Source organism: Oncorhynchus kisutch, linkage group LG13, assembly GCF_002021735.2.
Source record: "Oncorhynchus kisutch isolate 150728-3 linkage group LG13, Okis_V2, whole genome shotgun sequence".
Classification (NCBI taxonomy): Eukaryota; Metazoa; Chordata; class Actinopteri; order Salmoniformes; family Salmonidae; genus Oncorhynchus; species Oncorhynchus kisutch.
Window position 1 is genome coordinate 35453633 of NC_034186.2, and position 23367 is coordinate 35476999.

Here is a 23367-nt window from a genome sequence, read left to right on the forward strand (position 1 = left end):
AGGCAAGTGTCATTCTTTTTATTGTTTTATAGACAAAAACGGTCAAACTATGACATATTCATAATTATTATTGATAATTGAACATAACTTAATGAGAGACATATTACTTAGGATCTCTTAAATATGCAGATAAAAAAATATAAAAATGTCTTAATCCGCACAGTCACACAGACACAGTATATACAGTTAAACTTTATGCCACTTAATTTCAATAAGAGGAATCCAGAGTGGTGCAAACCCTCAGGACAAGAGAACACTTCCATATTAACAACAAACTGCAGAATGGGCTTTGGTCATGGTGACCCACAAACCTGACTTCAATCCAAAAATATATCAAGTTCAATTGCTATTACTGCAACAAAGCCAATCTACAAAATGGTGTGTTAGCATTTGCTAGCATACCAACCATGTTTTTGCCAGTAAAAGGCCCATACAATTAAATTGCATTGACACATAGCTTAGACAACTGTGTGGCTATTAAGGTGGTTAGAATGGAAATACATTATGAAAGTACATTCATCTTCTAGAATTCTGACAAATGTTCTGTGATTGAGTTTCCTGAACAGGAGCTGAATTAGTGAAGTTCTTTGTACTGTATATGACATTCCAGGAGGATTGCGTAATGCCCTTGTCTCTCTGGTAAAAGTCTGTGAAGCTGGCCACTACGTGTCTGATCTGATGGTAGTCAGTAAGATGATTTATGGCCATCTGAGTCAAACATGTACTAATGCTACATTAAGAAAAGTTTCCATGCTCCCACTCAGTGATCAGAGAAAGGCTCTCCTCTTTGCCACTCCCCGGAGATGTGTGTGTAAGAGAGAGTGTGTGTGGAGAGGAGGGGATCGAGCAGTTCTTCGAGATAGGTATTGGTATCTGAGCAAAGAGCGATTCCACTCTATTTGAATCCTGGGCTGCAGACAGTAGTGTAACGCTGGCGTCTCACATCAGTTCTTTTTCTGTTCCATATGGATTCCTACAAAAAAAAGTTGGTGTGTGTGACCAAATGCTGGATTATCCAGAGTGTTGGATGGCTTTTACCCACCGGCCTCAAAGTGGCCTTCTAAGACAGTTTCTCAGTTGCTGTTGTGAATGTTGTTAAAATACTTCAATGATGTTTAGCATGTGTTAGGATTTATCACATTGTAGAATCTGAAAGAGAAAACATATGCTTAATATTGGGATAATTAAATAGACAAAGGATGGAAATTCATATCATTATCATACTGACACCAATTGCGTATTGGTAACAGCCAGTTAAACTGCTCCTTTTTTCTCTGAGGTTAATCAATATACGCCTGTCAGAGCAGTTAAATACAGACATTATTCAGGGACACCACACAAATCAGGTGAGATAAAAGACTCGGGCAGTTCCCTTGTCCTCAGTAGCATAACAACCAGCGATTGGGTTCAGGGGGCGAACAGAGGATGTGGCTTAGCGGTGAGCTCAGTCCTCCTGGCTGCCATTTGGGCTCAGTTATGTTGTGAAACAAGCTCCTCACGTCACAGAGAGACAAAACACAAAAGGAACACATTATAGTGGTTGTTAATTATATTTACATGCTCATTTCCCTTTGTTGTGGCAATCGACTGAAGATCATAAGTCTATGCCATTAAAATATGTAATAAAATTAGATTTCATGACTTGGAGAACTGAGCGGATATCAACTTTATGCTGTACTCTGGGCCAATAAAGTGGAAACCGCACACATACCTGAACATAAAACATCAGACTGAGACTTCAGAAAGTCTAACCAGTTCTAGGGGAATGGTTCTGTGTGCTTCCAAAACGCTGACCACATCGCAAAACACAAAAGTACAATTCAGGACAAAGGGGGTCAGAGAATAGGGGTGTATGCAGAGTTCAACACATTGACAACAGAGGGTGTTGTTGTGATAAGGAGCTACAGTAGCCTAGTAGTACATAATCACGGTGCATAACCGTGAAGCCTATGCTGAGCTGGAACAGAAATAAAGGGGATATTATTCTTACCTACATGGTTGCGTGTTTTATGAGATTTCTGCAGCCACACCCGCCACTGGTCGTAGAGTTTGATTGACATGCCGCTGCAGCCGCATGCGTGTTTGCGGACCCAGCCAAAGAACTGCTTGAGCTCCCGTCGCAGGGTGGAGTTCTGCTCGCCCGACTTGGGGTCACATGACCCACTCTGCAGCGGCTCTGCCCAGGGAGAAGGAAGGCAGCAGTGTGGTCAAGGACAAGGTTAGATAGAGAGGATAGCTCCTGCATGCTGTCCACGCACTACCTGCAGTAGCTGGACCATTATGTGTTTTTGTTTGACCATGGGGAAAAAGAGCTATCGCGTAAACACCTCAATTCAGGTTTAATGGAATTGAACCCACTGTCTCTTCCTACAACTAAACCAGCTGGGACCAGATTTGTCAGTGGCTCACACAGGGCTAGGACCTCAGCATGACCTCTGGGCTCTGGCTATCGTGAAAGGTCATTCTGCTGCATATTGAGAATAGTCCATTTGATTACAATAGATTTGATATGACTACAATAGAAGGGATTCACAAAATGGATCTGGTGCACATCCAGTGTAGAGGGCAACATTATTATAAAGCCTGCCACAACCAATACTCCATGGCAAACAACAGAGCCTGATAACAACTTCCTCCCCATTGGAAGTAAATACCACATAACCTATGTAACCCATTATCTGCTGTTGTATTCCCCAAATCTGTTTCCACTCTGTGTTAATTCCCTGTGTGCAACTGACAGACTGCATTTCAACTTGATCAATTTCTCAAGGCTAACGAAAGTGAAAAAGAAGTCTATCTATCAGATGTCCCCCTCAGCTCTTTGCAATTTCAGCTTGAGTTCTTTAATCCTTGGATGAAAGATCTCTATCGTGTCATTTGATGTTTGGCTTTCTGGGGTCACATACGGTTTGGATCTCATTTTCCCAGGATGTTGAAGACTAATCTGGGATGAGGTTATTGTTTCTTTGGTTTATTTGGCAATGAAAGGTTGATTATTAGTGGGTAGTTTTTATGTCCCATGGCTTATGAGCTATAATAACACTGTTTGATCTAATAATAAACTTTGGGAAGTATTAAAGATTACGACATATCTCCCACAATAATACATCCAATGTGCACTATTGAAGATCATTTTATTAATATCCCCTTAATAGCATTGAAAACGCATGTAACAAGTGCTCACGAATGTCATAATTGCCCCCGCAAGAATATACTCTATGTCTGATCTAACTAAATGCTAATGAAGCTAAATAAGCCCTTATAATATCCTTCCCCTTCAAGAGCTACATCTTTACTCACCACTGTGGGGCGTGGAGGCAGCTGTAGGGTGGCTCCAGTCACTCCAGATCCCAGCCTTCCTGGAGCCGTAGATCCCCACTGGGTTACACCTCACCTGGACAAAGTATACTGTCCCTTCCCTTAGCCCTGCTAGCCGGCACGATGTCTGGTTACCTACATCATCCACCAACTGAGCGCAATATCAAAGGAAACATATAAAAACACGCTCACAGTGAAGCTATTAACCACCACGCACACACGTTCGGTAGTATAAATCAGATTTTCACACATAGCACTTGTATATTTCAGTGGAAACAGAACTCACAAACAAGCATGCACAAGCTTGGCTTAACAGCCAAAATATAGCTCTATAGTCCCTCGAGAGTACCTGCCACTCATGCATCTCAAATATTTACACAGATAAAAGATGCCATTGGGTTTCTGAATCATAGAGACAGAGAGAGAAAGCGAGAGAGAGAGAGAGAGAGAGAGAGAAATGTGTAAAATAAAGTACTACTCTACCTTCCATTCAGTGCTGTCTTCCAGTCGGTAACGTATCTGGTATTTGGCCTGGAAGAGGAAGTCTTTAAGTGCCGGAGGGCTGCCCCAACGCACTGTCAGCTGGTCCTCAAGCTCCCCCACACGACTCACATGGACGTTGTCTGGAGGGTCTGTAGTCACTGAAACAACAGGGACGCAGACACAGGTTAGTCACAAAGCTGTGTCGCTATATGCCAAGACTACAGAACACAAAACTCAGTACAAAGAGTATATCACACTCTCAGCACTGCTTCATAAGCACTAAAATACTTTCTACAATCTTCGTTGTTTAAGGTTTTGCAGTAGATTAGGTTCTGTATTTCTGACAGAACAAGTAGTGGACTGATCAGCATCCTTTGGATGACCCCAACAAAGTGTACCTGAAAGCACTCTCCCCTCTGAGAAACCTCCTGATAAATATTGTACCACACTGTAAAGACACTACAGATATATCTAGACACCATAGCCACCATGCATGAATAAAACATGGTGATGAATGTTTAATGTCAGGGCTGGGCTGTACTGTTGTCCAGCACCAACGCTGTCTCCCTCATATACTCTGACAGAACACTTTGCTTCTCTCCTTAAATTAACTTTATTTCACAGTCTATCCACTGCATTTGATTGTTTCTCTCTCCATTCCTTTCTATCTCACTGTCTTGTTCTCTTTCTTTCTCTCCTTCTACTCCTCGCTCTCCTTCTCTCTCTCCTGCTCTTTTTCTCTTCTTCTCTCTCGCCTTCTCTTTCTCCCCCTCCCCCCTATATTCTTCTCTCTCGCTTTCTCTCCCAGTCCTTTTAATGAGTGTAGTTATGGAAGCAGGGTAATGAGGTCAGTGTCTGTTTCTGCCTTCTCTCCCCAGTCTGATGATTTATGCACACAGTACTTTTGTCCCTCGCTCCAGCATTAAAAAAACATGTTTTCCCTACGCAATAAGGCTCTCAAAGAAGTAAATGACTTTGATGCCGCTGATAGAGGGAAAGGGGGGGGGATGAGAGAGAAGAGAGAGGGAGAAAGAGAGAGAATCATATAAAAATGTCAGCAGCCCATTTGTGATTTTCTATAAATCTGTAGCTCCCTTCATTTCAGGTTTGCCTTGTTGTTTGTTTACTGATGCACTTTATTGGTTTGACCAAGTTCACCCCTGGGGGAGCAGAAAATCATGGAAGATTCCACAGAAAAATTCCACAGCTTATTGTTTCCATTGTGGAGAGGGTGAAGAAACAAGAGGTTAGTGATGCATCATGTTATAGGGATCCTCTGTCTTCCGACCAACCTACCTGTGGTCTCTAGATGTGTCAGGTACAGTAGAGATCTAGCAGACCAACACAAAGATCAATTGCGTACAGTTTTCTTTCTACTCACAGGGACACGCCTTAATCCTAAAGCTAGACAATACTGCAACATATGGCTAATGATAATCTTTTTTTTACCATAAACTAGTGTTGTAAGCTGGCTTACTCCAACAATACAACACCAAAATGTACCAAGGCCAAGCTAAATGTTGTTGGAATTAACAAGTGATATTTAGTTTTGTGTCCTCAACCTTATCTACCCATCATCATTTGTGTATCACTTTTTCCCAAACGTCTGGTGTTTAGTGAACTTTTACGACAGGTCAGTTTATCTTTTATAATCACAGCCAGAATCGATGATATTGTTATAGGGATGGATTGAGAACACATAAAATTCCTTTCTCACATGAAAGTGTGTTAGCCATATGCAGGAGATCTGGTGGTGAGTTAGAGAGTGAAGTGAGGCGAGGAGAAGAGGAGAGAAAAAGGAAAGGATGGGCTCATGAAGGACTCATGTAACACGGGGGAGAGGAAGCATTTATCACACCCTCTTGTCACTATGGTGACGGGACACTTTCATGCCCTGCCCACTCTGGTGAGGGAGGGGTGTGGCGGGCTGGGGAGCAGGCTCACTCCACTTACCCACATCCAGAATATCCAGAGTGATGACATCAGAGGTGGCAGTCCCCAGCTGATTGGACGCCTCCACCCAGATCTCGTAGGGAGTAAAGAGGGCCAAGTCCCGGGGGATGTAACACGTGTAGCGTTTCCCCGTGCTGTAGTCCTCACATTCTCTCTCTCGCCCGTACCACCTGCACAGAACACACAGCAACGTGAAGACAATCATATCTGTACTAAAATGGTCAATATAATGTACTGCCAACAACTAGCGAAGCGTAACATTTTCAGTGTGCCCTGGACCATGAAATGTTAACAGTACAAGTGGCATACGAGTCAAATGAAAGTCCATTACACATCTATCTGCAGTACAAAAGGCACAATTGCAGTCTTAGAAATGCCTCATCAAAATGACATAGGCCTCTAGTGAGTAAAATAAAGTAATTGTGTTCCAGGTGATGCATCTATCATTGTTTCTAAGCAGAAATTATGGTGGGTTGGGTGATCACCTGGGAGATGCTGGACATCTGTGGCTCTCACCTCAATTTGTACTTGAGGGTGTATTTGGTTTTGATGAAGGTTTCGCCCCGACCCCCAGGGGTCCACTTGCAGCTCAGGTCCTTTGTATTTCGGGACCAGCAGGTTAGGTTGACCGGCTTCTCCGGGGGCACTGCATATTAACAGTGAGAATACATGGTTCTCTCAGTAACTAATCACAGTGGTTGTGTATCATACAAATCATGCATTGTCACTCATAATCTCTAGCATGAATTAAACAAAGTGGTTTTGAACCACAACAAATACATCACTATAATAGTTCCTATCACAACGGGTATAAATGGTCACTCAATCCCATAATCATACACTGGCACAGGTGTGTCAAATTCATTTTGCCCTGGGGGAAACATTCGGTGTTCAACGAGGTTCGGAGGGCTGCACTGAAAAATTGGTTATAGTTCCTCTCAAAATTAGCAAAACATTTTCCTCTCTCCATCATTTTGAACAATTTCAAAGCTCCCTGACTGTCTAGCTTTCATTTAGGCTATTATTAGTGGGCTGGACACGGTCAAGACACTGTATGAATGTAGGTCCATTAACATTTCTAAACAGTTTAGATCTGGTTTTAGTCATTTTAAAGTGTATTGAGTTCATTTCCCCCAACCCCCCAAAATATTTATGATCAATAAAAATAAGAATTTTATATATATATATATGTATTGTTTTTTGTGGCCTCGGACCCGGCCAGTGGAGAGTAAGTTTGACACCCATGCACTGGCACATTACTTAACCTCAGACGACAGGCTAGAGGATTCAGCTGCCTGTCTCATTTCCTCTCAATGATAGACTATCAAACACAGATGTGGAGAGAGAGAAGCAAAGTAGTGGCGCTGATTACAACCTATTGAGCAGCTAAACTGAGGCTTTGGGGTATGATTCAAAGACAGCATTACATACTGTGCTGGGAGACACTACAGATTAGAGTGGGGTAATATAACAGGCTTTAAAAAGCAACTACCTTTAAAAAGCAATGAATCCCTTTGAAAACGACCTACGTGACATCGATATAAGTCAGAAATAGTTAATTCTAGTGTCAAAATTGACTGCAAAGTGTAAATAGGATTATTTTGTCTTGTCTAAAACGGAGTATGGAACATCTGTGCGTCACAATGGGTAAATTATGGTTGGGTTTTGATTTGACGATGTACATTTGCCCTCTAACATTGGGTGAACAGATACAGTAATTGCTCTCTATCCAATAGCATAGACATTGAGACAGACCTGCCCAGCAGGCCGACTTTGTTTACATAAAACAACATGTCGTACATCTTTTACTTGAGAAATACTGCACTAAACACCTTATTTAGTTGTAAAATTGCGCAACTAAAACACCTTTGGCAAAAACGTCTAAATGAACTACAGATTTCTTATTTCAGTTATCTTAGATTAATTCTGGGGATTTTGAGGAAGTGAAATAATCTGCTTCTACAGTGTCTCATGCGGGACAAACATCATTGACCGTATGCAGAATCAGTAAGAAAACACTCCTCCGAGACTGAAATCTTGTTTTTCTAATGAGCAACAGAAAAACACGTGCCAATCGGAGTGTTCAGTGGTTCCTTAAAATCATAGCAAACACACAGTTTATCATCAAAAAGGCACAAAAAAAACAATAATCTCTTTGTAAATGCAGAGCCCTGAGCTGCTTATTCAGACAATATTGATGCAAACAAACAAATGCATTTGCCAATATCTCCTTGTTACCCTACAGCGCTGTCCTTTTGAGCACACCCCTTTTAATGCACCAGGAAACGTCATAATGCAGTTTTTCAGAACATCACATAATTGGTTGAGATTTGTAATTTTCACCCAAATTTAAGGAGGAACTAAATCTGAAGGGGGAATATAATTTTGTTGTGGATTAAATGTACTGACAACTTGTCCCCAGAAGAAGTGGTTGAGGCCTCCAGGGCCAACCTGACACTTACTGCCCACGTACAGACAGGAGCCAGCCAGGACATGTCCGTCTCTGCTGTGACACACCAGGTTGTCCCCAGACTGCTGCTGGGAGCCGTTGAGGCGGTGCAAGGTGACACTGAGGCCGTTGGTGCTCAGCAGGCCGTAGGTGCTACTTGGGAGTCTCTTCCCGTTAAGGGTCCAGTACATAGTGTTGGCATGCAGCCCCCGCTCGGGGCTCACTGTGCACGTGGCCGTTAGACTGGAGCCCATCCACAATGCTGGGTCTTGGGGGAAGATTACAGCCACCTCTGGGGGGGAGACACACAGACACACTTTACTTTATATGGGCTGCACTCCTAGAGGTGATGATGGCTTAACACGTATGGCAATAAACTTCGATTTGATTTGCTTGAAAAGGTTTGTTCTTGATCTCATGTCTGTTCAGAGTGAATAGATAATGAATCATAAGCAACCTTTGCTATTTTTTTGAGTGCAAACACTCCAACTCGGAGAAGAGCTGGCGATATTTATGACCTGAGAGTAATGAAGTGGATTTATGGGTCCTGGGCTGAAACTGTTGGGAGATCACTTGGAGAGGTCAGACAAGGTTGTTGGTCAAATTCTTTAATGCTTTTCCATCCTCACTAATCCTTTACTCTTCTGACTCTTGTCTTATGATTAATGCTTCATGAGAAATGCCCGGAGAAGCGATAGTGTTTGAAATGTATTTTACCACTCGGTTCCTTTGGGGGAGATTCAAGGGTTAATGTAAGGTTTATTAAGTGTGCTCTTGGTGGGCGGTGGACAACCTATCTAACATATGTGCCAATATGCTGCTCACTATGAGTCTGACTGGGCGAAAGAGGACTGGATGTGAGACATTTTGTGCTGAATTCAGTGTGTGCACTGATATTTCCACTTTATGTATAGCTACTCAAATGGGGTAAATTAATTGTATGTTTCACAGCAACATTGCAAATTAGGAATTTCCAATTAACTTGAAATGTTGAACTTGAAAACCTTTGTGGCACATTTCTCTGTTATTTCAGTGCTATAAGTCCAATAATGCATTATAATGAAAAGCAATACCGTAGATATAAAATGATTCAGCATTCACTTTGTCTGTGGAAGATTGTCACAGACTAGCCTGTTGATTTCAATATGTGAAATATCAATGGAAAATAGTTTACATTTAGTCATGCACAAAGATGTACAATGCCATAATCATCTTACAATACGTTTTTGCAGACTTGTTGCATTAGACAGAGCCTAAGTAGTTATGACCAATTATTTACCATTTATAGGCAAATCCAGAATGCCCTATATTTTGGACAGCAAAAAATCTTGAAGTATGACATCTTGAAATATCACTCATCATCTGTTCATTCATTACTGTATAAATATATGTCCTTTACTTTTATTACAGGTCAAACATTTGATAACTTGGCAAGTAGACATGTGGACAGTCTGGACACCTGTGATTCAGTGAGTCTTGTGTTTCGTGCCTTTACACAATGTACATACAATGTATCTAACACATTGTTAAGACTTATACCATGTACATTAGATGTAACTTTTTTTTGTTGACAAATGGGGTAGCGCCCCTCCCCTTCAAATCAGTCTACCCGGAACGGGCTTATGGTAAATTTGGTAGTCGGCTTCTCACAATATCACACTTCAGAGTTTTGTACTTACGTGTCGATGAGGAGAACACACGTGGAACAAACAGCATGAGACACAACATGGAGATCATGTTTCAGATAGCCTTTTTGCCTTTTTCGTGTCCTTTCGCTCACTTGTCCTTTCTTTCCCTCTTACGTGGGTTAAAACCACACTCCTAAGGGAGAAAACGAAGGAGTTGAAACCCACCTCTCCAACAACGTTGAATCAACAGTCTGATTCTAACGAAGGAACTACGTTTTACATCGAACGTCGGAGCTCCGTATGTAAGTGCGGATAAGCTGATAAACAGTGGTTGTATGAAAGTAACTTAAGGTTTGCCTTTAGTTTAGTGAGGGTTTGCATTGGTGCACGCCTCAACAGCTACAACATTCAAGTTTATACTTTATAAGCCCCTCCCTTGTCTTCCCACACAGTCTCAAGTCATTATTGCTCTTTATTCTGTCATATCCATTCCCCCCCAAAAGAAAAGAACATTTCAATAGCCCATTTTAAAGTATATGTTCTATTTTTTTCTATTCTAGTACACCCCCATCGATTTTATGTTTAGGTTTACTTCATTGTTAGGCCAGGCAGGTGATTTGATTCACTATAACACAGCATGAGGTTTATAGGGAAATGTGATTAAAGTTCTCTTTAATGCCCTATAATCAAAAGCAAAGCTAAATTCATACAGGTTACATGGCACATTCTTACACTGTACAGGATCCATCCTATCCAAAGCACTCATTCGAATAATTGCCGAAATATGCTATTTTGATGTTTATAAAACCAGAGTTAAATGTGGTGCAAATGTGTTTTTTCACTTTTCACATGACAAAGGGGTAAAGAGTGGCATTTAATTGTAAGGGGTTCATTACAGTAGGCTATAGTTAATACCTAGGCTATGCATTCATTAAAAATAATATTAGTTTTTACATATATATTATAGGCCTATAATATAATACTTGTTTAGGCTACAGAATAAAAGACTGTGGGTCAATAGTTGGCATGTCTCATAAGCTGCACTGTGCCATCAGGTGTGGTCTCTGTATTAGTCATATTTGTATACATAATTATTTACTATCTTGCATCTCATTAGAGTCATTATTGCAATAATTCAATCTCCTCCTATTACAGATGCCTTGAGAATAAGGGAAGGCATCTTTATGCATAAATATAAGCATTATCTTACATACCGGTTAAATAATTGATAGAATATAATTTAGTGCAAATAATGTCTCTTTTACCCCATGATATATATATATATTTATTGAATCATACATTTTATGAATGCTTAGTATGTAGGCCTACAGGGAATTCGGATAGTATTCAGAACTATAGACTTTTTCCCACATTTTGTTACATTACAGCCTTATTCTAAAATGAATTAAATAGTTTTTTTTCACATTGGGGAGTTTCTCCCATTCTTCTCTGCAGATCCTCTCAAGCTCTGTCAGGGTGGATGGGGAGAATCGCTGCACAGCTATTTTCAGGTCTCTCCGGAGATGTTCGATCAGGTTCAAGTCCTAGCTCTGGCTGGGCCACGAAATGACATTCAGAGACTTGTCCCAAAGCCACTCCTGTGTTGTCTTGGCTATGTGCTTAGGGACGTTGTCCTGTTGGAAGGTGAACCTTCGCCCCAGTCTGAGCGCACTGGAGCAGGTTCATTGAGGATCTCTGTACTTTGCTTGGGTCATCTTTCCCACGATCCTGACTAGTCTACCAGTCCCTGCCGCTTAAAAACATCCCCACCATGATGCTGCCACCACCATGCTTCACCATGCTTTGGTGGCAGGTTTCCTCCAGACGTGACGCTTGGCATTCAGGCCAAAGAGTTAAATCTTGGTTTCATCAGACCAGAGACTCTTGCCGCTTCTCATAGGCTGTCATGTGCCTTTTACCAAGGAGTGGCTTCCGCTTCTCATAATCTGAGAGCCCTTTAGGTGCCTTTTGACAAACTCCAAGCAGGCTGTCATGTGCCTTTTACCAAGGAGTGGTTTCCGTCTGGCCACTCTACAATAAAGGCCTGATTGGTGCAGTGCTGCAGAGATGGTTGTCCTTCTGGAAGGTTTTTCCATCTCCACAGAGGAACTTTGGAGCTCTGTCAGAGTGACCATCGTGACTATTGGGTTCTTGGTTACCTCCCGGACCAAGGCCCTTCTCCCCCCCATTGCTCAGATTGGCTGGGCAGCCAGCTCTAGGAAGAGTCTTGGTGGTTCCAACTTCTTTCATTTAAGAATGATGGAAGCCATTGTGTTCTTGGGGACCTTCAATGCTGCAGAAATGTTTTGGTACCCTTCCCTATATCTGTGCCTCGACACAATCCTGTCTCAGGGCTCCACGGACAACTCCTTTGACCTCATGGCTTGGTTTTTGCTCTGACATGCACTGTCAACTGTGCGACCTTATATAGACAGGTGTGTGCCTTTCCAAATCATGTCCAATCAATTGAATTTACTACAGGTGGACTCCAATGAAGTTTTAGAAACATCTCAAGGATGATCAATGGAAACAGGATGCACCTGAGATCAATTTCGAGTCTCATAGCAAAGGGTCTGAATACTTATGTAAATAAGGTATTTCTGTTTTTTATTTTTCATAAATTAGCAAAAATTGCCACAAACCTGTTTTCGCTTTGCCATTATATGATATTGTGTGTAGATTGATGAGGGAAAAAAATAATGTAATATATTTTAGAATAAGGCTGTAATGTATCAAAATGTGGAAAAGTGAAAGGGTCTGAATACTTTCCGAATGCACTGTATACACCTCAGAGAATTTGCACTGTGTGGAGTGAAGACCGCACGAGAGGGGGCGCACAGCAGCGTGTGAGCGATGATGTTTGGAGTGACGACACCACGAAACCATAGCACAAGATTAACGAAGCAGATAGCAATCGGATTGAAGCAACATCCATCAGAGAAGCCCAGAGCGCACTAAAAGTGCCAGTGCTCGTCCAGACTGTGGTGATCAAATCCGGCTTGGAAATGCTTCAGTTCGGCGGCAGGGTGTGCGTTGTCTCCAATGTCGTCTTGCTGCTTCTGGCGGGGCTGGCGGCTGCGTCTTCTGATCTATTTGACAACCAACTAGGCGACATCAGTTACTGCAAAAAGCAATGCCAGATCACCATCAAAAACAAAAGTCCAGCTAAAGTAAGTGATACTTGGAAGCGATATAGACCTCATTGAGGAATAGCAGAATAGCAGTATATATTCGGCTACATATCAATGTGCCGAAAAGTCTGTTTTCGTGCTTGAATCGCTGCTATAATAACTTCTTATGTTTCGACGACTGTATCCGAAATTGAATACGGTATATCGATAACCGATAGACTTCCCTTTAGTCGCTAAGTGCTGGAAATCTGTTGTGTAAATGTAGCATGGCCAATGCGTAACGAAGGCCCACATTTTTACTAAATGGCATGGTTATCATAAATCGTATCAACTGTAGGCTAGGCTACGCTACCTAACTTAATTTCTGCACTAAGTGGACATTATCATGCACGATTTGGCCGAAAATATCATTTTATAACTGTTATTCTTTCCACAGCTCTGATCCTCCATTATAGCCATACAGCCTACTCCCCCTGCGTCCTCTGGATTGATTTACACATTAATTACATAATTTATGTATGTTCATATAAAACCCAGTCGTAAAATTGTTGTGAGGGCACCAGACCAAGCATGGCATTCTCCAATAGAGCCTATTGCCACTTGCAATTATTTTGTCGATGAACAGCAATATGCAGGATATGTAAGTAATATCTAATTAATTACAATATCCATGTTTGAATCATTTTAAATAATGTACAATTTGACAAATACTTATAACCTGTAAGATGGCTAATGGATGATTAGTGTCTATAGCCAATAACGGTAACTCCCTCAGCTAGGCTATTATTTACCCAACTACACATCATCGTTTCGGCTCAGCTCAGGTGTGGTTCAGACATCATGCAGGGGAGTGCGGAGCAGAGCAGCAAAATGGATCACAGTGAACTATGCGGAATCACCTGTTTTCAAAACACTGCACCAGTTTATAGGCCCTAAAGTATGCCTTTGATGTGCGCGTATTATTTGAACAACACCTTAGTGACAAATAGTCAGTGCTTGAACAATGTTCCGTTTATTTTATTCATGGGACTATAATTGCCACTGTGTAGTAAGCAAATAGTTACCTATAAAAAGGAACCGTGCATCCCGGATCAGAATAAAGCCCCGCTAGACCCACAACGAACAGGGAAAAACGCAGTAAATCGAAAGGATGACACGCATGACACTGTAATACGCCTGTAAACCGTTGATGGTCGGACAGGGGGATCACTTTGTCGCTCACGTTCCCGTGTAAGTCGCTTGGGGGCGCTGTTTTGTTCTTCTGTAATAGAACCAGGCTTGGCGGAAACTGTGACCAAGTGATTGTTTTTCTTCACTCATCACAACATACCCTGGCACGACATTTGCAGTATTTTCCATGTGTACCTCTAAGATCAATAATTCCTCACCTCATTTAAAATATTTAGTCTGTAACATTATCCAATTGAAATACCTCTGTGGTATAGGCATACCTAATTGCCTATCTAATTAATCACACACAAATCCGGGACAATATCTCATTCTCTTTGAGGATATCTGCTTTGTTTGAATAGTCATAATTAGCTCCTATGTTTTTCTCTCTCCTGAAGGACTCCATACTGAATGCCTGTCACCGTGGTTGTCGTCTCTACTCCATATGTCAGTTTGTGAATGGCAATGCTGGCTTCAACACCAGCAGGGAGGAGTGTCAAGGAGGTAAACAAAACAAAAAAAACAAGCTATGCTTCAAGGCCAGAAAGCACTTGATTCAACCTATTGTCCTATCATGTGCCTGTACCAGGGCCAACATGACATTAATGGAACCCTGTGTGTGTGTGGCTCAATTGAAGCTGTTCACTGGTGACTTGTTTATTGAAAATCAATCCTGTGATCTGCTGTTCTCCCTGGTCCCCACAGTAGATGCTCAAATGTTCTGATATTGATGACCGCAGGGAGGGGTGAATAGGGACGCCATGACTAACACATGCTGTGTATTTTCTCCTTAACTTATTTGTATTTTTCTATCTCTCCCTCTTCTCTCTCTCTCTCCCCCTCCCTTATATTTCTCCCCCCTCTCCCCCTCTCTCTTCTACCCCCCCCCCCCCCCCTTTTCTCTCTGTAGCATGCCAGGAAGCATACAGCAAACTGCTGGAGCAGGAGGCCTGCAGCACCGGCTGTGCCAGCCAGCCCTCCGAACCTGAGATCAAGAGGAGGAAGGTTAGCATGGTCATTCAGTAGCCATTCAGTAGGCCACACACACACACACACATACACAGTCTTGTACAGCAACACACACACACCATTACTTTTTTGCCAGATAAAATAATGGTACCTAAACTCAGACAGTTCAACATGTTGTTCCCTGCAGCTGAAAGCCATGGCCCACCGTCCCAAGCCCCCCTCTGTCATGGACACCGTGTCCAGCTGGTTTAATGACATCGTCAGCTCTGCTCAGAGCTTCATCTCCTCTACCTGGACCTTCTACCTGCAGGCTGACGACGGCAAGGTGGTGGTCTTCCAGGTGAGACACTGTCAGGACTCAAGTTACACAGTGACTATTGGGGGTACAGCTGTAATTCAAACCTTGGGGGCAACAGAGGTGAACTCAACTCAAACATAAGGGTGAAAAGGGCGTGGGATCAGTACTGTATATGATTTACTAGATAAGTGACGGCTAAGTCAAGACAGGCTGGCTGAATCTATAGAGAAGGACAACCGAGATCTGTAAATCTAGTAATAAAAAGACACGTGGTGAGACAACATGAAATTATGAAAACAACAGTCTTCATGCCATTTCTTTCTTTAGCCTTAGGGGTGATGGATGGATGCTTGTGTTTTATGGACGTGACATGCTAGCAGAGGTGAGAGCAGGCTCCACAGGCTCTGAGCTGGCTAGCAGGCCTGTGTTTAGTGGGCAACTGGCTGGCTGCCACCCTCTTGACAAATTGACTGGGGGCAAAGAAACAACAGAAAAGCACTGAGGCTGAGGGACAGCTGAAAGAGAAGACAAGACACCGCTGCAATACAAATCACAACTGCAGACATTCAGAATGAGTGGGTTCTGCAGAGCAGAGGGCTGGGTAGGATGACAGGCTGTATGGACTCACTAGGAGGACCTTGGTGACTTGTAGCCTTAGGCGTGATACAAAACGAACAGGAAATGGTTAGGTGACCCACTGTGCTAGCAGTTTGTCCACATTATGTAGCAGTTTTAGTAAGTTCTCAAAAAGGGCCATTCAAAGGCAACACAGTGTACTACTGGAGCTGAAGGGAATCAGACAAAAATAAATGTATTAACAAGTTCATATGAGTTTTCAAGAGTTAGTGGGAGAGCCAACTTGTGGAATGAATGGCACTTGGTCTTCATGCAGTGTTCAGTATGACAAGTTTATTTGGGCCAAGTGATTTATATTTGAATCAGTTCACAGTGGAATTACTTGCGCTCTCCTTCAGTTAATCAGTCATTTGAACAAATAAGACTTTTAATTCACTAAGGAGCCAATAGACGTAGGTGTATTTTGCTATGTGATGTGCAGAGGTGATTCCCAAAACTACTTTCAAAAGAACTGAGACTCTATTTCCAAGAGCTATTGAGGCTTTAGCTTACAGGTCTAATGTGGTCTTCAGTCACTGAAGATTGATACCAGGTCCGTTACATTTAGAGGGCTAACGTGATGCACATAAACCATCTGGGTTCTATATCAATGTGGGTTACCCACAACATTTTTCCAAAAGTTTGTGTGTTTGGATGCAACTGTGATCAAAGCAGCTTCTCTGATTGCTCCAGGCAAGCCACCTGTGTCTGAGGGAGACGGTTTGAGTCTCAGTCCCACAAGTGGCAGATTCTCCCCTTCCTCAGCTCCCTTTAGCTGTCTCTCAGACAATGGGCTGAGCTCCAGCTCGGGGAACATCCATCCCTCTCCTACCCATATTTGACATGGGTTAAGTGGCAGCCTCCTTCTTAATCACACTTATTCATGCCATCCTAGCCTCCCAGTGATTCAGGAGTGCTCCTCCCAGGTAATCAGCGAGAATCAAGCTGTTTCCTCCGGGCTTAGAGGGAGTAAACACAGCCAACAGGGCCCTCTCATCACTGATTGGGGGGATAACGCTTGTTTGGAAAAGGGGTTTTGTTTCAATTCCTTCCGCGTCCAACATTCACATGATGCAGGGTCCCCTTGAAGGAAATAGGGACATACATAGATACTACTTCTATACCCCCCCCCCCCAAGAAGAAACTGAGCCCATATTACCCAAAAATACCAAATAAGGGAAGGGAGGTTGTTACTTTGGAAAAGGATCCCTCCTTCCTGTTGGTCTTTGTGCCTCTATAGCCAGAGCACCTTTGGCATTCTGGGACAATAATGCATGACAGATGTACATCAGAAGGACTACTCTTACTGATGGAAAGATTTCCAGTCTGCAGCCAATAACTACTAACATACTCAAATGTTCACTCTTCTCTTCCCATTGCCTTTCCCCCCAATATTACACCTGGATCCAATGCGCTCCGTAAAATCCTTGCTATCGCTAAAACTGGTTGTGAAATGACTTTGAAAATAACAATAGTTTGTCTGGATATCTATGACCTTTTGTTAGACCAAGCCTTATTCTCTTCCACATAGGTCATCTCAGTTAAATTACTATATCTGACCAATTTATTTCCTTTTCTCTTTGTTTATCTCACATTCGTTGACCCACAGACTATTCAAATGCCGATTGATACGTTTTATTTTCAGTTGTCATAACTACGCATGCATACATGGACCTGTGTGTCAAGATTATTATTTTTTCTTTAAAAAATGACTCTCTCTGTCTTCACGTCTTGTTGTTGGGAAAGGTTCAGTAGAGGGGAACCAAAATCCTATTTTAATGAGTTCTCCAGGGGGAGCCAGAAACACAGTCTCCATAATGAAAGGCACAATGATGCCTCTGCTGACAGAGCTGGGTCAATGTGTGTGTGTGTGTGCGCGCTCGCATGTGTACGTGCGAGTGTGCTTGTGTGTGTGTTTGCACGCCTGTGTGTGCGTGCGCATGTGTACGTGCGAGTGTGCTTGTGTGCTTGTGTGTGTGTTTGCACGCCTACTTGAATATGTGTGTGTATAGACATAGGGATTAACCCTGTCTTCACTCTAAGTGATTTAGGTTCGCTCACATACTGTAGTGCACAATTGCTGTTTTTAAAGGCCTCTTTTTAGAGACACTTTCTTCAGTCAAGTGGCCTTTTCCCTCCCCTCAGAGAGAATGAATTGGGGGGCTCTTGAACAGCCAACCAGGACAGACTCAGCAATGGGCAAGCAGGGGGTCCTTTAATGAAGTTAGAGAGAAAGAAATGCTGATTTAAAACTCCACCTGTGTGCCAAAGAACAATCCATACAATCTGCTCTATACAATCTAAACCTCAGGAGGGCTCAGTGCCACCTGAACAGCCATTATAAGGTGTGATTAAGTGGTTTTATTTTTGTACTGTTTGGTAGTTTGGAAGTACTGTTTTGTACTGTTTGGTAGTTTGGAAGTCTATCTGGCTCAATTTCACAGATGGCTGAGGTACACAATGTCTGGCTTGCAAGCAGCACACATTTTGTGTGAAAATGCAATGTTCTCCTATAATCAGTGAGTCCTCTCTTTGTTTGAGTACATGTGGCAGTATCCTCTACATCTAAGTCTGCAGTTGTGTGTATTTCTCCCTGTCGTGTTTCGCTGTTCATTGAGTATTCTTAGTCCAGACTTCATTATGGTCTAACCTCAATGTGTAAAACAGACATTTTTCTGCCACTTTTTCAGTGAATTACAGTGTGTAATTACTAGTGCCTGAATTGACTTTGTTTGTTGTTCCTACCAGAGCCAACCAGAGATTGAGTACACTCTGCCGGAGCTGCAGGCTCCCCGCTCCAATGTGGCAGACAAACCCTGGCCACAGGTCCACTCCCACACACAGAGACCCCATGGTGAGACACCAACCGCCTGCAGTGTTGTGGCATCCAGCTCTGTCACACATCGAGATCCATAATGTACAAATCATAATAAGACCTGTAGGATATATAGTATACAGTGCATTAAAACTTCTTAGGGATAGGGGGCAGTATTTTCACGTCTGGATGAAAAGCGTGCCCAAAGTGAACTGCCTGTTACTCAGGCCCAGAAGCTAGGAAATTATTTGGATAGAAAACACTCTAAAGTTTCTAAAACTGTTAAAATTATATAACAGAACTGATTTGGCAGGCGAAACCCCGAGGACAAACCATCCAGGGGAAAAAGAAATTGAGGTCATAGTATTTCCCAAAGGGTTTCTATGGGAAGCCCTATTTAATAGGAACCTGGTTGCAGGCTTCCACTAGATGTCAACAGTCTTTAGAAATTGGTTGATGTTTTTCTTTTGAGAAATTAAGAAGTGTGGCTGTTCTTTCTAAGTGTCACTCCAGTGGACTCTACTGTTTGGTGCGCGTGAACTGGAACGTGCTTCACGTTGTTTTTATCCAGTATTGGAAACAGTTTATCCCGTTTTAAATTGTAGCGATTATTTACGTTTTAGGATACCTGAGGTTGTATTAGGAACGTTGTTTGAAATGTTTGGACCAAGTTTACAGGTAACTTATTAGATACTTTGTAGTCATGTTGGGCGAGTTGGAACCGGTGTATTTCTGAATCAAATGCGCCAAATAAATGGACATTTTGGGGATATAAAGAAGGAATTTATCGAACAAAACGACCATTCATTGTGTCACAGACATTTGAGATTGCAAAAAGAAGAAGATCTTCAAAGGTAAGGCGTTTATTATATCGTTATTTCTGACTTTTGTGTCGCCACCTGACTGGTTGAAAATTATTTTCATGTGTTCGTATGTGGGGCGCTGTCCTCAGATAATCGCATGGTCTGCTTTCGCCGTAAAACCTTTTTTATATCTGACACAGCGGCTGGATTAACAAGAAGTTAAGCTTTATTTTGATGTATCACACTTATATTTTTGTGAATGTTGAATATTGATATTTCTGTAGTTTGAATTTGACGCTCTGCAATTTCACTGGATGTTGTCAATTCGATCCCGCTAAAGGGATTGGCGTGCAAAGGGATCACTAACAGGTTAAAGGAGGATTGCATTGAATTGAATATGCTTTATTGATCTCTAGAGGGATGAAATTAGGTTACATTTGTTACACTTCCTCACAAAGTCTGTTGCTCATAAGTGTTCACCTCTGTGCAGGTGTGAAAGGACATGGGGAGAAGGGAGCAGCCAAGGCCGGAGGCAAGGGGAAGCACCCAGCAGTCCAGCAACATACAGAGGACCCCACCGCTGAGCATGACTTCCTGGGTTGCATGTCAAGGTGAGGGAATATTGAACAACAACAGTCATCTGCCCAAATCAACCCATTTCGTTCCCTCTGATTTAGAGGTCTTCTGAGTTGTAGGACCTCCCCTTTCTCTCAGGCGCTCTGGACTGCCTCGTTGGATCCTGGCTGCCTGTCTCTTCCTGTCCATCATGGTGATGTTGTGGCTCAGCTGTGCCAGCCTGGTCACTGCACCTGAACAGCACATCAAAACAGAGGTAAACACAGCACCAGAACAGCACATCGACACAGAGGTAAACACAGCACCAGAACAGCACATTGACACAGAGGTAAACACAGCACCAGAACAGCACATCAAAACAGAGGGTAAACACAGCACCAGAGCAACACATCGACACAGAGGTAAACACAGCACCAGAGCAACACATCGACACAGAGGTAAACACAGCACCAGAGCAACACATCGACACAGAGGTAAACACAGCACCAGAACAGCACATCAAAACAGAGGTAAACACAGCACATCACAACACAGCACCAGAACAGCATCACGAAAAACCTGAATTATATTGGCTCTGTCTTTTAGATGAAAAACAGCTAACCCTCTGTGTAACTTCATTTCCCCTGTGTTAGATTAATTGTTAACTCACTGAAGTGTTACCTGAAAGCTAGAATCTGCATTTTGCATTTGTTTTTGTTTTGTTTATGAAATGGAGGAGAGTAGCATCCAGCAACGTGATGAAAAAAATTGCAATTCATACTCTGCCCTTCTATCGTGCGTGCAATGGTGTGCATGATGTCCTAGGGAAACAAACATTCTTCATTGTTTTAAGGAATTTCTTTGTTATTGTAATATCGCAAATGGATGTGGCAGTTTCACCAATACTGATTCCAGCTTTAACATGTGTTTGCCTTAGATGAATTAGGCCTAGAGACAATGGGAACATTTCTATCGATTTGAATGAATAACTGATTCCTTTCCCAGCTGAGCATCAACGGAGACAATGAGTTTCTGGATGACGTCCAGAAGGTCAACCCCTACTACCTGACCCCTGTGATTGCTGTAGCCATCGACCAACCAGAGGAGAGCGAGGAAGCTGGACCACTGCCAGTCAAGGTTGACCTCAACAAGACATCTCTTTAGGGGACCAAAGGGATCGGCTCTCTGGTTTCTAGGGTAACCATTTCGTAAAAATCTCCCTCAGTAAAAGAGGGGAACAGAAACACACCAACACACACACCAGATTTTTTATACACACATGGCAGAATCCCTTCAAAACATATTTGTCCCGTCTGAATTCTAGTTTCTATAACAAGTCTGACCATCAGATCTTATCCTGTTGTGCTTATCTCTGCATACAATACCAGTTTTCTAGATCCCTAGTGTCCGTTGATAAATCTCACCAAGAGTGTGGAGATCTAGTTGTCACCACCTTCTTGTACCTATCATTTTGTATTTGACAATGCAGTTGCTTAAGGCTTATTTAATGGACATTGTAACTATTAAATGTAACTACTTAGATCTGCCTGTGAGGAAGTCAAGGAGAACATGTGCTCTGAAAGCTTTCCAGGCTTTTGATGTCAAGGGATAAAAAAGAAAGGACACACCCAGGGATTCAAATTGAAGATGAATAAAAATTCTCTTACATCCTCTTGGAATTAATTTGTGACTTGCAGATAGAGAAAAGGTATGGAGATGTTTAAAATGCTTTGAAAACTATATTGTGAACGCTGCAGGAGACAATGGCTACCACGTTTCACCTTTGATAATCACCGATATCAGCTGTGTGAAGGAAATATCACCTAAAAGAAGCAAATACACTCCATAAATTATAGATCTCTGTAGATCTTACAGAGAATTCTCAGATCAGATGAAACGCCCCATTTAATTGAATTCTGACATTTGGCAAATAAAGGAATTGTGCTCAAATTATGTTGACTGACACCCTCAGCGAACTGTGTGTGTCTGTGTGTGTTTGTGTGAGTGAGAGTGCGCACGGCGTGTGCATGTGTGTGTGTGTGAACAAAATAAAAACAGTACTTGGTGCTGAATTAAACTGGAATTGTCCCGCCCACTCAGAATGAGAATTATTGTATGTATTTATTCATGACTTTGTGTATTTATTCAGAACCAATAGCATAAGGTACCAGTTTACTGGTGTCAGTGAAGTCCCACGTAAATACTCATCTATCCAAATCTATCTTATTGCTACAACTGTAATACAACAATGTACCCCCCTTTTCCAGAGACATACAGGAAGACTAATATTACTCTATTATTACTCTATCTCCTTAAGGGTTAGTCTTATTAGCTCTTAAATGTACCATGCGCTTTCTAATAGTAGATGTTTTGTATGCTACACAGGCACAACGATAGGGACGACCAATGGGATGCTCAATGCAAGGCTTTTAGAATAGACCTTCGTTATCGAGTAACACACTCAATGAGATTTCTGTTCTCTCCTCGGTGATGTTGATGTCCAGTGAAGTACATTTTCCTTTTGCCTACTCACTGTGCATGCTAGTACGCTACACCACATTCAATAAAACCACCCATCTCAGTATGGCAGGAAACTAATGTACAATTGTGATTTTTGTGTTTCTATTTAAGTGTTGAATAGAATGTTAGGATATTAATCTCATGATTTAAGTTAAGGAAAGAAACAAGATGGATATATCTAAAAGCCCTTCGATATCAGTCCTGGTTCAAGTGAAGGTTACAGCGCCATGTAGAATGTGATAACTGTAACGGTTCCTTTTTATCTGTATGTTTTCAATGAAATAATACATAACCTCAACATGATGAATAAAGTGTGTTCGTGGTAAATATAATGGAGATGACTGTGGGTTTTATGTCAGTGCACATCCATGTATCGCATCTACAGTATGCACGATCAATTATGCAATGACTTGTCGTCTCATTAAGATTTAAGACGTTCTTTAAGCCATTCTTATACCATGTTAATTTAAAACATATATTTCCACTTTCTTCCAGACATTCAAATTGTTCATGGAGGATATGAAATATCAACAACATAATCACATAGCACTACGTCATGCTAGCTGGTATCTTCTGTTTGTCAAATGTTCTATTTTGGTTGTAAAAACGTCCAACATTTTTCATGTACATGATCTCCCCAGACTCTCATTGTTTCTGTGT

At 42.1% G+C, this 23367-nt stretch overlaps 2 protein-coding genes across 3 annotated transcripts; one reads left to right on the forward strand and one right to left on the reverse strand.

Moving 5' to 3' along the window:
- Nucleotides 1-4: 4 nt before the first annotated feature.
- crlf1b (cytokine receptor-like factor 1b) lies at nucleotides 5-10238 on the reverse strand. 2 transcript variants are annotated; one of them, XM_031786121.1, is made up of 8 exons: nucleotides 9883-10238; nucleotides 8217-8495; nucleotides 6271-6400; nucleotides 5755-5924; nucleotides 3802-3959; nucleotides 3301-3469; nucleotides 1991-2176; nucleotides 5-973 (listed from the first exon to the last, which is right to left on the reverse strand). In XM_031786121.1, the coding sequence occupies exons 1-8, from the start codon at nucleotides 9938-9940 to the stop codon at nucleotides 945-947; spliced, it is 1179 nt and encodes a 392-aa protein (XP_031641981.1). In that variant the 5' UTR covers nucleotides 9941-10238; the 3' UTR covers nucleotides 5-944. The 2 variants fall into 2 exon arrangements, with proteins under 2 accessions (XP_031641981.1, XP_031641980.1); XM_031786120.1 differs by having other exon boundaries at nucleotides 5-2176.
- Nucleotides 10239-12590: 2352 nt separating this feature from the next.
- Nucleotides 12591-23039, forward strand: LOC109902518 (transmembrane protein 59-like). Its single transcript, XM_020498927.2, has 8 exons — nucleotides 12591-13001; nucleotides 14531-14636; nucleotides 15043-15137; nucleotides 15289-15441; nucleotides 18763-18868; nucleotides 20123-20243; nucleotides 20347-20464; nucleotides 21193-23039. The coding sequence occupies exons 1-8, from the start codon at nucleotides 12837-12839 to the stop codon at nucleotides 21349-21351; spliced, it is 1023 nt and encodes a 340-aa protein (XP_020354516.2). The 5' UTR covers nucleotides 12591-12836; the 3' UTR covers nucleotides 21352-23039.
- Nucleotides 23040-23367: the final 328 nt, after the last annotated feature.